At 34.3% G+C, this 16,040-nt stretch overlaps 3 protein-coding genes, 1 long non-coding RNA gene and 1 other non-coding gene across 6 annotated transcripts; 3 read left to right on the top strand and 2 right to left on the bottom strand.

The window, feature by feature from the left end:
• Window positions 1-1,277: 1,277 nt before the first annotated feature.
• Window positions 1,278-3,521, top strand: LOC118041657 (F-box/kelch-repeat protein SKIP4). 2 transcript variants are annotated; one of them, XM_035049127.2, is made up of 3 exons: window positions 1,278-1,435; window positions 2,040-2,512; window positions 2,808-3,521. In XM_035049127.2, exons 2-3 carry the CDS (start codon window positions 2,073-2,075, stop codon window positions 3,409-3,411), a joined length of 1,044 nt encoding a protein of 347 aa, XP_034905018.1. In that variant the 5' UTR covers window positions 1,278-1,435; window positions 2,040-2,072; the 3' UTR covers window positions 3,412-3,521. The 2 variants fall into 2 exon arrangements, with proteins under 2 accessions (XP_034905018.1, XP_034905017.1); XM_035049126.2 differs by having other exon boundaries at window positions 1,307-1,537.
• Window positions 3,522-3,707: 186 nt separating this feature from the next.
• Window positions 3,708-5,650, bottom strand: LOC118041658 (uncharacterized). The gene is made up of 2 exons (XM_035049128.2): window positions 5,217-5,650; window positions 3,708-4,200 (listed from the first exon to the last, which is right to left on the bottom strand). Exons 1-2 carry the CDS (start codon window positions 5,476-5,478, stop codon window positions 3,980-3,982), a joined length of 483 nt encoding a protein of 160 aa, XP_034905019.1. The 5' UTR covers window positions 5,479-5,650; the 3' UTR covers window positions 3,708-3,979.
• Window positions 5,651-10,605: 4,955 nt separating this feature from the next.
• Window positions 10,606-10,679, top strand: TRNAV-CAC (transfer RNA valine (anticodon CAC)). Its single transcript has one exon. It is a non-coding gene; the product is annotated as a tRNA-Val (tRNA).
• Window positions 10,680-10,773: 94 nt separating this feature from the next.
• On the top strand, window positions 10,774-11,641 carry LOC118041663 (uncharacterized). The gene is made up of 2 exons (XR_004686351.2): window positions 10,774-11,186; window positions 11,271-11,641. It is a non-coding gene; the product is annotated as an uncharacterized lncRNA (long non-coding RNA).
• A 1,158-nt stretch (window positions 11,642-12,799) lies between these two features.
• On the bottom strand, window positions 12,800-15,942 carry LOC118041662 (voltage-dependent chloride channel 1, chloroplastic). Its single transcript, XM_035049131.2, has 4 exons — window positions 15,126-15,942; window positions 14,692-14,859; window positions 14,184-14,390; window positions 12,800-13,448 (listed from the first exon to the last, which is right to left on the bottom strand). The coding sequence occupies exons 1-4, from the start codon at window positions 15,822-15,824 to the stop codon at window positions 13,260-13,262; spliced, it is 1,263 nt and encodes a 420-aa protein (XP_034905022.1). The 5' UTR covers window positions 15,825-15,942; the 3' UTR covers window positions 12,800-13,259.
• Window positions 15,943-16,040: the final 98 nt, after the last annotated feature.

Here is a 16,040-nt window from a genome sequence, read left to right as displayed (position 1 = left end):
CGAAAAACACTTTCTAGTCAACGGAAAATATTTTTTAGTAAACGAAAAATATTTCAGTTAAAGAAAAATTTAGCTTGGTTTTCAGAAAAGTATTTTTCTTTAGCTGTGTTTGTTTTTTAAAAAGTGGTTTTCAGGAAATCATTTTCTAAACTTTCTTGTGCTTGTTTACAATTAGGAAGTTGATCAACGGAAAACACTTTCCAGTAAAAGAAAAAGTTGGCTTGGTTTTCATTTTGATTATCATTTCCAGTCAATGGAAAACACTTTCCATCATTATTTTTAATTTTTTAGATTTGATCTCTATTATTTTGATTATTATTTATTTTATTTGAGATAATTTATGAAATTATATTTTTTTTCAATTTCATTCTCATTCAACTTTTTAATTTGTAAGATTTGTTTCTCATTATTTTAATAAACTTGAGAAAAAAATACTAATAAGTTATTTTCCAACTCATTTTCCATGACATAACCAAACACTGGAAAGTATTTTTCAATTTATTTTTTATTACACTACCAAACATCGGAAAATACTTTCTCGGAATTTATTTTCTAAAAAAAACTACTTTTCAGTAAATAAATAAGGCCTAAGAAAAGAAGTTTTGAGCCGAGCTCCGAGTCAGTCGGTGTACTATCAATTCAACCATTTTATTTGGATCCGATGATCAATATATTTTTTAAAATGGGCTCATGAGAGATGCTATTAATTATTTAATGTGTATTATAAAAATTCTCCGAAATCAACAATCGAATCACCTGTGAAATCCACAACTACCAATCATTGAATTTTAAGGCTCTTTTTTATCTCCTTGTCTTGTCTCCATGGTTGAATCAGATTTTCAATATTTGGGGCAGACACGGTTGCGTTCGTTGAAAGTTGTCGAAATTTTAGTCATGCCAATGGAAGGCTGTGTTTGATTTTGTGTTACAAAATATTTTTGAATTTTAAATTAATTTTTTTAATAATTTTTAATTATTTTATTTTGCTGGTATCAAAAATAAAAACTATTTTAAAAAAATCATGTTGCAATCTTAAATATTATCGCAATCCAATTGGGATTGTGAATTGATGATTTTCAGTTAAAAAAAAAAAGTAGAAACATAATTATTTTAAGAAAAATGATTGGATTTATTGTAAAAACGATAAATTTAAAATAGTTAAAATGTCGATATTTTAAATTGACGTAATATCAATGATCACCTTTTCTTTTCTTAATAACATCCAAAAGACTGTCAATGATGGATTTGGCATCGATGCTGCATTTCAACTAGAGAGCGCATGAAAAAGACAAAAAAATGGACAGATCCTGTGGTGGGTTCCGTTCTTGTGAAGGTTTTACAAATCGGACGCCACAAGCTTGATTGCTTCACATGTTATTCCAGTTTTATCCCCGAGAGAAGAATTTAATTACAAAACGCTACCACAGGACTCGAGGTGCACACAACCCCTTTATTTCTATTATTTATATCTTGGAAAGTGAAATTAAAATGTTGATTGTTTCCAAAAAGAAATCTGCAATCAAATTGCTACAGACAGGTAAGTCCCAAATTATACTCTCTAATTACTCTTTTAATTTCCCCGCATTGATTTTCTTATCATTATTAGTAGCTTAGGAATATTTTATTCGACGAAAAATGGTTCGTCTCAATCGAATTAGGGCTTCGAGTTGATTAAATTTTCTTTTCTTTTCTTTTCTTTTTAATTCGTTATCCTTCAAACTGCTCACGCGCCAGATTCTAATTTAGTTATTTTTAGTAATGTTAGATTAGCGATCTGCTTACTGGATAGATCTAAGAAAAGAAAACATTTTTAGATTCTCTTATAATTTCCTCAAGAGAAAGAGAAGAAATGCTGAGCTCTATAGATTAGATTAATATTACAACCTGTTTTTTTAGCAACTAAATAACAATCTTGGAGATTAGACATTGGAATCCTGCGAAAGCAAGTTCGCTTGTTCATGGATGGGTTGTTTTTGGATTGATCAGGGCAATGCAAGTTGGGGGCTTGATGGGTTTCTTTCCTTTTTACTTTGTTGTAGGAGTCGAGCTAACTGTTGTGGGATCCGGTTGGAATGGAAGAGAATCAAATGTCGCTGATATGTGGGCTTCCAGATGACATAGCTCTTTCTTGCTTGGCGAGAGTGCCCCGGAAGTACCATGCGGTATTAAAGTGTGTTTCCAAGAGATGGAGAGAACTCGTGTGCAGTGATGAGTTCTATGATTATCGTAGAATGCATAGTTTAAGTGAGACTTGGATATATGCTTTATGTTGTGACAAGTATGGGAAGATATGGTTTTATGTAGTGGACCCTAATGAATCGCAGAGGCGTTGGAAGTGTGTTCCAGGTCTTCCAGCTCGTGCTTTGAATAAAACGGGTATGGGATTTGAAGTTCTAGGAAAAAAGGTTTACTTGTTGGGTGGTGGTGGTTGGTTGGAAGCTACTAATGAAGCCTTCTGCTATGATGTTTCAAGGAATTCATGGACACAAGTTGCTTACATGTCGACTGCCAGGTACACAATTCCTTCCACTTCTGTTCTCGTGCATGGTTGTCTGCGCAAGTGATGCTGAACTTAAATCCTGCCTTTAAATTACCTTGCAAGTGCTCCTCATTTACTGTGAATTGCTTTTTGGAAATGCTATAGTAACTCAAACGAAAGGAACTTTTGTGTCAAGTCGCTTGTGGAGTCTGCATCTCAAAATTGTAGATTATATATGCATGTAGATCGGGCCAGTGGACTGGAGTTCCTCTTTTTGTTTCATGATTCTAACTCTTATGTTGATTGGAAAGTTCATGTATTCATTCAGGTACGATTCTGCTTGTCAAGTTTATGATGGGAAAATATATGCCATTGGTGGGTTAGCATCAACAAGGAGTGATCCATATTCTTGGGACGTTTTTGATCCCCATACAAATTGCTGGGAATTTCATTCCAATGACTGCGCTGTTCCTGAAGTTGAAGATTCCGTAGTCTTGGATGGGAAGATTTATATCCGCTGTCAAGCTTCTGCTTCTACCATGTCCTCTCCTTTCTATGCAGTCGTTTACGAACCTTCAAGTGGCATGTGGCAGCGTGCAGATGCTGATATGGTGTCAGGCTGGCAAGGTCCAGCGGTTGTTGTGGATGGCACCCTTTATGTGTTGGATCAGAGTTCAGGGACCAAGCTGATGATGTGGCAGAAGGATAAAAGGGAATGGGTGGCAGTTAAGAGGCTGTCAACACTGCTTACAAAACCACCTTGCCAACTGGCAGCGATTGGGAAGAAGTTATTTATCGTAGGAAGGGGACTCAGCACGGTGGTGTTGGATACCAGCCAAACTGGAAGTGTGGAGGGAGCTATGGTTGGTACATCCATACCTGGACTAATCACTGCTGATAAAGTGCTCAATTGTAAATGTCAAACACTTTGAATTCGTGGCACTTGATCTCATTTATTGTTGTTGTGCGATCATGTGCTTGCGATGACCTTGCAGCAATGTTATGGATTCGACATTATGGGACTTTTAAATTTTGTTGAAAATGCCCATAATTACTTTGGTTTACAGACAAACCATGTACAGATCGATCCTGCAAGAATGCAGTCGATCCACTATTTAGCCGACAGGCACATCAATTGGTTGAGGATTGCATTCCTGTTCCTAACACAGCCTAAACCAGGTTTTTAGATAAGCGAGAACCTAACTAACATAGATGGCAAAACAACAGCTTCTCCCATCATAATTAAATAATTAATGTATCAAGTCAATGCAAGATGTCTTGCTGGAAACTATAGTACACATTAAAATTGATGCTTTTGGGTAATTACAGTACAAAGGATGCTCCTAAATCCTAGGATTGCAAGACAAAGGTGGTTAGTATAAGCCCTCCCTTTCCACAGCAGGATTCATGGATCCATTGTACACATCGATGACAATCGTAGGCAGGCAACCCAAGTCATTCTCCTTGAAACTAACACCAAATGCTAAAATTATAGCGAACTCAGCTAGTCCGCTTCTTTTTAAACGCCGGATGTATGCTTCCATTGTAGGAATATAGTTTGTCAATCTTAGAAATACAATCTTCCATCCTCTTTAAAACTACAGGCATAGCAGAGACATTGCTGGAAATTTTCTCTTTCAACAAATGTGTTTTCTCGGCAGTCGTTCGGTCCTCCTCTGTTAGTAATTCTGCTCTACTGGATGTGTCCTGTCCTCCTGAATCTGCATAATGTTATGATATGGTCAATGCTGCAATCACAATAAAAAAAACACAAATTTAGAACAAGATAGGGGCCTCTGAATTGAATGCAAACATCATCACTGAAAAGAACAAGAAAAATTGAAAAATACTGCTCCGCTCTTTAGGATGGAAAAAAACTGCAATCAAACAATTACGCCATTGAATTTTGGAAGAGTAAACATAAATGCAGTAAGCTTCGAATTATTTGTCATTTCCTATCATGCTAGTCTTACATTCTATACTTATCACACTAACAAACCAAAGATGCGAATATCTAACTACCTCTAATGCCATAGAAATCAGTAGAAAATCACAAACTTCATCTTCATTTCTGTTCTAATCACCACTGCCATGTCACCATTACATACCAAGCATGCAATCCTGCTATTTACACCGCACAACTACACATGCCAAATACCAATCCTGCCACTAACCACTCAATCAATGTCTGTCTTCCTAGTTTCATTTCGTTATCTTTCCAATTTACACAGAATCCCTCTAAAAGTAATTTCCTTTTGAGTGGAAGAACCACGGTAGTGGATTATTCGATACAGTTCAGCACAGCTTGTAGATAGCACATCCATCAGCCTAATACGTACCTAAAACTAAAATAATTCATTAACCTTAAGTACTGCAGCATATATTCACTTACTTAAAAACTCGTTAAGTCATCAGCAAATAATTATATGACAATCACGAAATAATAATTCCATGAAGCTTGTAAAAGGCGCATCAGCTAAGTCCATAACTAAAATTAAGTTGCGGTTGAAGATCTAATCTTTTAGGTACTAATACTAAGTAACACTAAAATTAAGGTAACCCAACAAATCATTAACACTTCTAATCAATAAATTTTGCAATTAAGTTAAAAATCAAAAGAAACAACACCTAAATCACAAAAACATTTAGTACCCAAAAAACACTGACACGCAATCTTCACTTTACTTAACCCGTATCACATTTAAAACCCTAAAAGAGAACACAATAGCTAACCAACCTGGGTTAAGTTCACCGGAGGGTCCAGGATCCGACCCTGAATCGAAATGCGGTAAAACGGGTCGTTGCGAGGAAAGAAGCGAGGCGACAGTAGTTTTGAGTTGATCTGGTAAAGTGGTTCTGTATTCCAGAATCTTCTTTGCCATTTGCTTCACTTCTGTCTCCAGCTTTTCCAATTTCTCCACCTCCTCCTCTTCTTCTTCGAATCCGGATTCCGGTTTTTCAGGGCTCCGAATGGTTTCGGTCGGATTGTTAGACGACATGTTTGGATCTGTAAATGTAGAGTAGAGAAGAAGAGCGGAGGGTTTTGGAGGGTATTTTTTTGGGTTTTGAAATTTGAAAACAAAATTGTTTTAGCCTCTCTTATTATTAGTATTTTTTATTATTGTTGTTTTTTCCGATGGGAGAAACTGAGGTCTACAGTGACAGAGACTGCACCGCACCACCTGGTCCGTGTTCGTGGTGTTTATGGTTGTGATATTAATTATTTTTTAAAATATATTTTATTTAAAAATATTTTAAAATAATATTTTTAATTTTAAAAAATATTTTTAATATTATTATAATGAAACGATGTATAAATATAAATAAAAAATTATTTTTAAATAAAAAAATCAAATTTTATTTAAACTTGATGCATACGCATAAAATCAATTGGCTTGGTGCTTCTTGCTCGTACGAGTTTTAGTAATTTTATAGGTGACTTATGTTTACTGCCACAAGTATTTTTATTAAACTAGTTTTATAAATTAACTTGAGATTTAGCTAACTTATCCAAATCCTTATCTAACTCTAGAAAAAATTTCATTTTAAAATTGATTCAATTTTATTTAGGTAAACCTTATAAAAAATCTATTGATTTTAAAACATATATTCAAACAATATCATTTTAATTTTTTAAAAAGTAATTCACTCAACTTGATCTTGATCAGGTTTAATTTTTATGACTGCCCCCAATGAAGTATCTTTTCAAGCTTCTTTTAAGAAAATAAAACATCCGATCAAATAAGATAAAAAAAATAACCATTGGAAATTAAAATGAGAGTTTCAAATAAAAAGTGATATTGATCCCATATTAATAAATAATGATGAATTTTACAAACTATGTGGCACTTTAAAAGGTGTATTTTTCAAATTATTATCTTATATTATATTTGATGATGTTTTAAAATTTAATATGCTCGAGAATGAGCGTTTTTGAATGTCTGGGTAGAGAATAATCACTTATTCATGTAAATATTCTCTTCTCCAAAGTTCATGAAATTGATGATTAGTGATAGATTACCTAATGCATGGAAAATGATCAATTTTTTTATGAGATTTAAGAACTTTTTGATGATAAAATCAATAACTTTTAACAAGGAATTGCAATAAATAAATTTTACAAACCGTATAAAAGAACAATAATGTTTGTTTTTATTTGTATACGATAAATGCTCTGAAAATAAAAATATAAATACTTAGAGAATATATAAATAAAAAAATGCAAACCCCTTACATGAGAGGTTAAGAAAATATATATAACTTTTAAACTTTGTAATGTTGCTTGGGTAAAAAGGTTGGAATGTCATTTTTTTATAGTAGTATTAACGAAAGATAAATATCATATACATAATATTAACAAGGAATATATATTTCTTACACGATATTAATATTAATAGAAATATAGTACGTCATTATGAGACTTTTATACATTTAAAGATGTAAGGAGATGATCATTTTTTACTTTAAATATTGTATGTTAAAAGACATAAAAATAAATAAATAAATTCTCGTGACTTGATATGAACTATTAGTTCTATATGTATTTAGACCTGTAATGATTTTAAATTTAGGGATGATGGGTCTCATAGCTTGCTAGACTTACATGTATCTGAGTTCATTTCATAGCTGAACTCAGTGATATTGAGTCTTGAAGCAAGTCAAGCCTATGTTACATGGACTTAACATTTTGTTAAACCTGAATATATTGGATTATTATCTTATTTTTAGCTCTTTTAAATATGGATTTTTAAGTGTGTGTGTGTGTAATAGGTTGTGTTCATTTGTTTCAGTTTTTCAATTTATTTTTTAAATAAAAAACATGTTAAGAAGCATAAAAAAAAACTAAGACAAATGGGTCCTTGGTAAATTAATCTTATATCAATATGATATCATCATCTTTTTTAATGTTTAGTTTTTACATTCCACGTTTATTAAAGTGAAATATTATTTTACTGAAGTTAATAAAATAGTAGTAATTTAATGAATAATACTATTTTATAAATAAAATTAACCAAAAGATGCTTTGTATTCTCCACCATTATTACTTCTTATTACATTTATTTTATTGTTAAGTTGATTTTTAACTTTATTCTTACAATGTTTAAATATGTCAAAAACCTCATCTTTGCTTCTAAGCAATATATAACAATATTTTGTGTCATCATTTATAAAAGTAATATAATGTTTTTTTTTTAGTTTGCACAAGCTTTAAATCAATGATATTCATATGAATGAAGTCTAGAGTTTCACTACTTATTTTAATTATTTTAAATAAAGGTTTCATAAGTTTTAATTCTACACAAATCTCAAACTTTAATAATTCAAGAACAATTAATATTTGTATATAATTATAATTCACATGACCTAACATGCCATGTATCACATCATAAGACTCAAACAAATAAGAAGAAAAGATAATTTTATTAATATTCTCATAATTGATTACAATGCTCATTACATTTATTGTAGAGAGGCCATCACAAAGATACTATTTTTTTACAAACATACCACTTTTAAAGAGGAAAAAATTGTCACTCTTAAAACTATTATAAAGCTAATTTTGCTAAAAAATGAGCCACACTCATTTTTTTTTTAATTTCAATAACATGAAGTATATTATTACGAGTGAGAAACTTTTTAAAAATTATTTTTGGAATAACCTTGCTCATTCTTAATACCTTGAAAGTTGATGAGTTCCTCGTGAATAAGTTTTCACCTTCCACTTATTTGGAAGTGGAGACATCCTCTTCTTGTCACATGCAAATGTCTTGATGCATAAATATCAACCTGTCATTGCTCAGAATTGTTGACTTTAGGAAAACCAGTTGATAAATTCATGAATTTTTGTTAATTATGATGGATGTTCATAATTAATAAATGTTCATTAATAAATTTTCATGAATGTTCATATTTCATGAAAATCAAATACATTCATTCTTATGGATTGATTCATGTAATAAAATATTAATGGAATAAAAATTATTAATCAAACAATAATTTAATAACTAAGATTTTTTTATTAACCAAACCAAAGCCCAAACTCATCAGTTTCACTTGAATCTACAAAAATATTTTGGATTTAAAATTTTTGCTATCCAAATATTTTTTAAGAGCAATTTTTTAATCACCTTTAATTGTTTTTTAAAGCATATTATTATTCATGTTAAAGTAATTCTGCTGAGTTACAAAATCCAAATCTAAACCCAAAACACAGTGTTCCTCACATTTAATTTAACCTTAAAAGTACTCTGCTTTATAAAACCAAATCCAACAAAGAATTGTGCAAATAAATAAAGCTAAAATAAAAAAACAAGTTATTTTTCATTATCAAATATAACTCTCCATACCAGCGAGGTCTTTCGATGCATGTCTAGTCTCTCCCCCTCACGCCGGTTAGCATCTCCTTGCAATTTCTGGCAAAGAGCCTAGAAAATAAATGGTTAGCAAGCTTAGTCCAGATATGAACGAGCATCTGGCATAAATAACTCTAAGAATACAAAATAGTAGGACTCCTTTGCTTTTGAAAACATAGAATCGATCGAGGGAAGCGAGCAAGTAGTAGCCGGAGATGTTTAGGTGTGTGTCGAGGGATGTGAGTGAAAAAACCAGTGTTTGCTCGCCTCTAGTTCTTACCTTGTGTGGAAGGTTGACTGTATGAGGATTTTCTTCTGAAATGCCATGAACAACAACCTTGAATGTTGCCTTCCGCCTTCTGAACATGAACTGTCCTGGATCCAAATCAGAGCCGCCTCGCCTCCTGTATACTTTTTTCTTCAAAAAAACAAATCCTTTTATGTGATAGAGCATGGTTGCAGAGTAGGGTTTATGTAGGACTGTGACAGCGTCTGCAATTATTCTTGAAGATTGCATTATTAAGATTTTCAGATTCTTGTAGATATTGTCACTGTCACAGAATAAGTTTTCTTCCTTAATCTTCTTGATTGTGCGCAGGCCAATCTATTATAGAAGGAAAGAATCAAATTTCACAAGCAATTACACCTCCAGCTCCTATAAATATGAAATAGCTTTCCATGTCAGATCAATACATAATCTGGGATTGCATCGATCGGATACTGTTTGAAAACATTCAACCTTCTGATTGTGTATTCATTGCTCAGTCTCCAGTTGCATGCGTAGACCTCCTGTTAACGAATATAGATAATGATACATATTTTTTTATAATTAAAACTCTTTATTAAGTGACGTGTTGTTATTCAATTCGTGTTTTATTGATTTTTATTACTCTATTGAATATAATACAACCAACATTTCATGATATGAAATTATTTCCTAAAAATCAGTACTGATGGTGCTGGGTTTTCATATATATATAAAATATATTGGGCCAAGGCCGAAACAAAGTGAGCCCAAAGGGAGACAAAAGAGCAGAATGTAGAAGCCCAATGCATAAATATTTTCACCCATACAACAATCCTCGCCGCATTTATGCATACATGCATGCAGAGATGGAAATGGTTCTTGAAATCATTTTATTTTTTTTTAATATTTTGAAACATAAAATAAACAGGCTCATCAAATCCGATGTGTAGAAAATTAAAATAAAGGGGAGAATTGTATTATTTGATTGTTGTGGAACTGCTACAATATAGTGAATACAATATGATAATAAATCAAATCAAATTATAATAATAAAATATTTGTTTTTCTTTTTAGTTTCCTCTAAGATCTTCTTTGATTTATTAGTTGATTCTAATTGCTTCATAACATTCTCTATATTATAATTTTAAATATGAACCGGAAACAACCTAGGATTTCTAAGCATATCACATATGGATCTGATTAATCTCTATGGAAAAAAATATGCTCAAATGGGTTAAAATTAATGGAAGTGATTTTTTTTTATAATATTATTTCTCCAAAAATTGATCAATCTTAAAAATCCATCAATTATTAGTTATTAATGTATATTATTTATTTACGGCATGTTAATTCTATCATCAATCAGGCAGTTGAATCGGTGCCTCAGATCCTTGATCAGATGCCGGGGTGTGCTTGAAAATTATTGTCTATAGACAGCTAGTTGGCCGAGGCCGTTTAACATAGAGGTCCCCGGATACATTTAGATATATATAATTTTAAACTTCTTACAAACCACTCAACAAATTGTCTGGGTGGTGTAGTTGGTTATCACGCTAGTCTCACACACTAGAGGTCCCCGGTTCGAACCCGGGCTCAGACATCTTTTTCCTTATCTAGAGCCCGAGTCCCCCTAGGTTCGAACCTGGTCTCCGACATCTTTTTTTCTCACCAGCTAATTTTTTTTCTCCGATTGGATTTGTTTAAGAAATTGAAGGAATTGGTTAGCCTTTCGAGCCAAATTGGTGAATTAGAATTAGTTGAGTTTATTGTATTGTTAATTTTTGCCTTAGGTGGAGTTTAAAGTTTGGTACTCTAGCATCCATTCTGTTTTTAAATCTCTGGAGTTGTGTATTGCTTCTGGGAAGAAATGATGAACTTGTGCCTCGAAAATTGACCCCTTTTTTTCAATCTTGAAATGATGCCAAATGTTCCTTACGACTCACCTCTTTTGTTTGTTAAGTGGATATCGACGCCTTCTAGTTTGAAATATGTTTCGCTCTCTTGAAGCAAATATTTATACTTCAAAAGTAAAAGAAACACTTCGGAAATTTCACTACAAGATGTCTTAAAGTGCGTTCTATTTTTGGGTTGTTAGCTCAAGCAACTGGTATGCTTTTATCTTATTCTCGTGATGTGCTGTTCAACTGGGCGTGTTTGTTTAACAAACTACTTGCAAATAATTTGATTTCAGGTCTTTGCCCTCAGAGATGCCGGGGATTTGGCTGAGAATGCAACAGCTTATGTGAGCTTGGAACCATGTAATCACTATGGGAGAACTCCACCATGCAGTGAAGCCATGGTAAAAGCCAAATTGAAGAAGGTTGTTATTGGGATGATCGATCCATACCCAATTGTGGCTTCAAGAGGTGAGCAAAGATTGAGAGATGCAGGAATTGATGTAGTTGTTGGTGTAGAAAAAGAATTGTGCAAGAGGCTCATTGAGGCCTTCATCCATAAAATGTTGACATGGAAGCCCTTTGTTACGCTTAGGTAATACTTACTCCGGTCTATAATTTCAAAGCAGAAAGCAAATCAATCATTGGACATGTTTATTGAGCTTTTTGAATTGGTTTGCTTGGATAGTTCATATTTAGCCTCTTCTTCCTTCCCCAATGATCCAGTTTCTTAGTACCTTAGTGATCTATCCCTTTAACCCGTAGATACTCCCTCTCAGCCAATGCTCATCTTTTAAATCAACTTGGGGACGGAGTCACCGACTCCGGTGGATACTACTCTCAGTTGTTACAAGAATATGATGCAGTTATTATACTTTCTGCCTCGTTGACTGCCAATTCCCCATTCCCTACATCACAAGAACCTGGTGCCAATCAACCCCTTTGGATTCTAATAGCAGGAGGTCCTAGTTCTCCAATCCAAATTCATACTCACCGAAAATGCAGCTTCTAGAGTTACAATATTTACAGACAAAGAGGCAACTGAAGAACCAGAAACTGCTAAAAAGGGAATTGAAACTGTGGTTTTGGATCAGATAAATTTGAATAGGATTTTGGAATTGTAAAAGCCGGGGACTGTAAAGCGTTTTAGTGGATTTGAGAGGAAGTTTGGTTCTTGAAGCGCACCTAAATGATGGTACTGGGCATAATTTATTACAAAAAAATATAGTGGAAGTACCGCCGTTGTGGGATGAAAGCAGTGGTGAGAGTTCTCTTACGGCATTGAAAAGCTTTGGACGAAGACTGAAAGTCAACAACTTACAGCCCAAGATCTCAGGTCAGAGCATTGTACTGGAGGGTTATCTATAGTGCTATAAGATTTGGGAACTTCTATGGAGGCACTATTTGTTTTGAGCAGCGCTTTGGCTACTGATCTATCCCAAGAGGGCAACCGCATAAATTTTGGCGATTGATCTATCCCAACAAAGTAACCTCGCCAATTTTTTGTTGGCCTGGGAAAGTAATCGAATCTCATTGCACCTCCATCTTCCATTCTATCACAAACAAATGGCATGCCCCTGAACTGACAGTTTGATCTTCCACATCTTTGTGCGAGCGAAGACTACTGTTATCTTTGAAGCTGCATTTCAAAATGACAATAAAGAACGACATTTCCAGAGGAAAATGTGATCGCCACACAATCAAATTCAAACGTTAATTAATCATTTATCTGAAACTGAAAAGGTACTTGAAAGATCTCTTCGCCAAGGGAACCTGTTGAATATAGCATCTAGAGGTAAAAGATGAAAAGACGATAGAACAAGCATGAACAGCGAAAACAGGATACTGAACCCTGTACATTCTCAAACGATACCACTTATTTCCACGTTTACATCTCAGTTCTCTAGAGAACAGATTCCCCAGGAAACATCTGTGGGCGGTCAACAACTAGGTGCCTCTATTTGATGCTTTCTGGGTCACAACAGCCATTTATGCAAGTGCTATTGGTAATTCCAGTTAGTTTCTTTCAAGTCAAATTATTTGGAAGAAACTACAAACGGTTATTGAATATACAACAGGCGTATTTAGTGCAACATTGATCTATATACTGAACATATACTTGCTATGAGATTCCTTGATGGGGGAAATGCATCCTACGTGTATATTTTACTGCTGGAGCTCAATTATGATACGAGATTTACATAACAAGGGGAAGGGGCATGCACCGTAAGATCTTGGAAGTTCACTGTCTTGTTCCTTGATCAAATTTGAGAATATTCTTTACACTATTCCTTCTGCTTAGGAGTTGGCCAACCGTTTGTTGAGTGCTCACAGGAATGGCTCTTTCTTTTTGCAATAAGGCGAGCTTGAATCTCCTTTTCAGTTGCAATTGCTTCCCAAATGTTGTTCTGAACTACATTACATAGCTCATCAAGGGCTAACATTGGAAATGGCTCCTCAATAAGAACACCAACCTGTGTAAATAATGAGTCTAAGTTACAAACTTATAAAATAAGGAATAAGCAGAAAATGATCTAAAGCTGTTGAAATTTGCACAAGTTGGGAAAAGCAGGTTATTTGACATCTCTCCAACTATGTGTTAGGAACTATTGAACACACGTAATCGAATATGAAACATGTGCAATGCACACAATCACAAAGACATGCAACTAATAGCTAATCAAAAAAGAGGAAAGCAGGTGCGAGAACTTCACTCCCCCTTTGTTCATCCAAAACAGTCAAAAGCTTAAGCCTCGAGAGTCTATTTTGGCATATACAAACTTTTGAACCATATGTTGGACACCACTTCATTGTTGTTTGTTCTTCTTCATGTGTAATAATATTGACATGATCCCTCATCTTCATTGTGGTAACTCCACTCCTTTATACCAAAAACCACCATCATTTTGCAAGTTAAAAAAGACATGTTTTTGCTTCCCATTGAAAGCAGGAGAAAATTTGATCTAGAAATAACATATGTTCGAATAATTGACTCATAAATCATCAAAATGCAAGAGCCGTGGAAGGTAACTAGTGTGTGAAAACATTTTAAGTTTTAAGTCTAGCGGTATTCCTTTCAAACTTGAAGGGAAAAGGCTTTATGCAGGTTTTGTGGGTGGCAACAAGTCCATTGTTTAGTGCCTACTAGTTAGATGCATAATACAGCAAGAATCACATATAAAATTCATAATAAAGAAAGAGAAGCATACTTCTTCTATGCAGAACAAGGAAGCAGCACTGATAAAAGTGGAAGGGACTACAATCCAGTGGCAATCATCCCAAAGTATAATAGGAAGAGTCAAGTGCCAGAGGACCAGAAATCTTGATGTTAGGCGAGTGTATGAGAGTGGAATGGGGATGCCCATGAGTTGTTCACATACACCAATTCCTTCATGGAAACAAGAAATTTTGGACTCCTGCACCATTATGAAGATACAACTGATTGAAGAATGGTATTGGAAATTATGATGGGAAATTGAGTAAAAGCTTGGGGGATACAAATTTTGGAAAATAAAGAAACCAGTTTAAACCTGATTAATTTTCAGCAATTTTCCCATTTCAAATGCAAACAACTTTATTATATCATGTGGCAATAAAGAAAAGAAAACTTCAAATATAACAGAGATAGCTCTAGGACAACCTGAGGAAATTCCTCCAGATAAATTAAAAAGTTAAAAATAAAAATCAAGTAATCAGTTTATCAAAGAGGACAAGTACCAGTGAATTTCTCATTGATTCATCTAAGTTCAGCAATTGAAGGCATTGAGAAATGAACTCAATAATGCAACGAGGCCGATGCCGAGATTTGAGAACTATTGCTAGATCACCTTCTTCAAGCAGATTTTGGAGGTCTTGGCCAATATTTGAACCGTAAGTAACATGGCACTGCAAATAACAAAATGTCATGATCGAACTGTTTTGAATTTCAGAAACAAATTACACCATTTCACCAAATTTATTCAAATAAAATATTGTGAACATCATGAGAAAGCTTCCCTTTAGCGGTTATTTGAAATTCTAACATGTATAATGTAACTAAAGTGAATGACCCTAAACATTAAATCATAATCATGGACCTCCTCAAGTTTAGATTGCTTCAACTTTTCATTCATCCATTAAGACGGCCGGGGGACCAAGAGTAAGAAACTGACCTTAAGTGCTATGGGGAATGCCATAATATACCGCAAGAGCTCACTTTTAAGGGCATAATTACTGGAACCATCAACCCCAGAAATAACCTGCCTAGCAAAATCATTAGCCCCAGAAATCACCTTAGTCCAGGCCGTCTTCCCATTTTCAAACCTCGAATAAGATGCTTCAGTCCTAAACACCAACAACAGTGCTAACGCAGGAGCTGTCAACTGATAAGGCAGTGAAGAAGTTCTTAAAACAGGGAAAAAACCTGGCAAGAAATGCATTTCCACGGCAGAATTATAGCTTGCTACAACCACAGCAACCGAAGTAAAGGCAATAACTGGAGGGACCAATGACAAAACCACCCGCGAAGATAAACTTGAAAGTAAATGCCTTACGTGGCGAAAAGAACTTCGATGTTCAACCCATTTTTCATGGTTGTACAAAGATCTCTTTTTTCGCATTCCTCTCTCTTTTACTCTATCAGCCCAGTCAGGGATAGCTCGTAGAAGAGAGATTATGGTTATAGCTTTAGAGGGCTTTTTTTGTGGGGTTTGGGAGTTAGAGGAAAGGGTCTTGAAGGCAGGAGTGGTGGCCTTTAGGGGTTTGGAGGGGAAGGTAGTTAGGGGTAGTTTCAGGGGAGTTTTGGGGGTAAATCTGGAAGAAAGCGAGATGTTGGTGAGTGGAGGTTTGAGAGGGTTTGAGGGTTGTGACATTGGTGAGGGTTAGGGTTTGATGGGAGAGGAAAAGAGGAGAGCTGGACATGTTCAGTGGACTTCTAAGTGAGAGCATGAAGGGTGTAGTTAAAAGGCAAAAGAGGATGGGTAGTTGAAACGGTTGTTTGTGAAGGAGGATTTTACACATGTTCAAATTTCTGATTGGTTAAAAACTTAAAGGGTAAACTTTGTTTTTACCCCTATAGATCTAACAAT

The sequence above is a fragment of the Populus alba genome, chromosome 14, assembly GCF_005239225.2.
Source record: "Populus alba chromosome 14, ASM523922v2, whole genome shotgun sequence".
In the NCBI taxonomy this organism is placed as follows: domain Eukaryota; kingdom Viridiplantae; phylum Streptophyta; class Magnoliopsida; order Malpighiales; family Salicaceae; genus Populus; species Populus alba.
The sequence above is the reverse complement of the archived record's forward strand: the minus strand, read 5'-3'. Positions and strand labels throughout refer to the sequence as shown.

Bases quoted from the DNA above. Each gene is read 5' to 3' on its own strand.
- LOC118041657 (XM_035049127.2), top strand. From the start codon at position 2,073: ATGGAAGAGAATCAAATGTCGCTGATATGTGGGCTTCCAGATGACATA. The intron at 2,513-2,807 runs GTACACAATTCC...GTATTCATTCAG, and splicing joins GCTTACATGTCGACTGCCAG to GTACGATTCTGCTTGTCAAG.
- LOC118041658 (XM_035049128.2), bottom strand. From the start codon at position 5,478: ATGTCGTCTAACAATCCGACCGAAACCATTCGGAGCCCTGAAAAACCG. The intron at 4,201-5,216 runs GTTGGTTAGCTA...AACATTATGCAG, and splicing joins CTCCGGTGAACTTAACCCAG to ATTCAGGAGGACAGGACACA.
- LOC118041662 (XM_035049131.2), bottom strand. From the start codon at position 15,824: ATGTCACAACCCTCAAACCCTCTCAAACCTCCACTCACCAACATCTCG. The intron at 14,860-15,125 runs GTCAGTTTCTTA...TGTTATTTGCAG, and splicing joins CATTCCCCATAGCACTTAAG to TGCCATGTTACTTACGGTTC. The intron at 14,391-14,691 runs GTACTTGTCCTC...ATAATGGTGCAG, and splicing joins AATCAATGAGAAATTCACTG to GAGTCCAAAATTTCTTGTTT.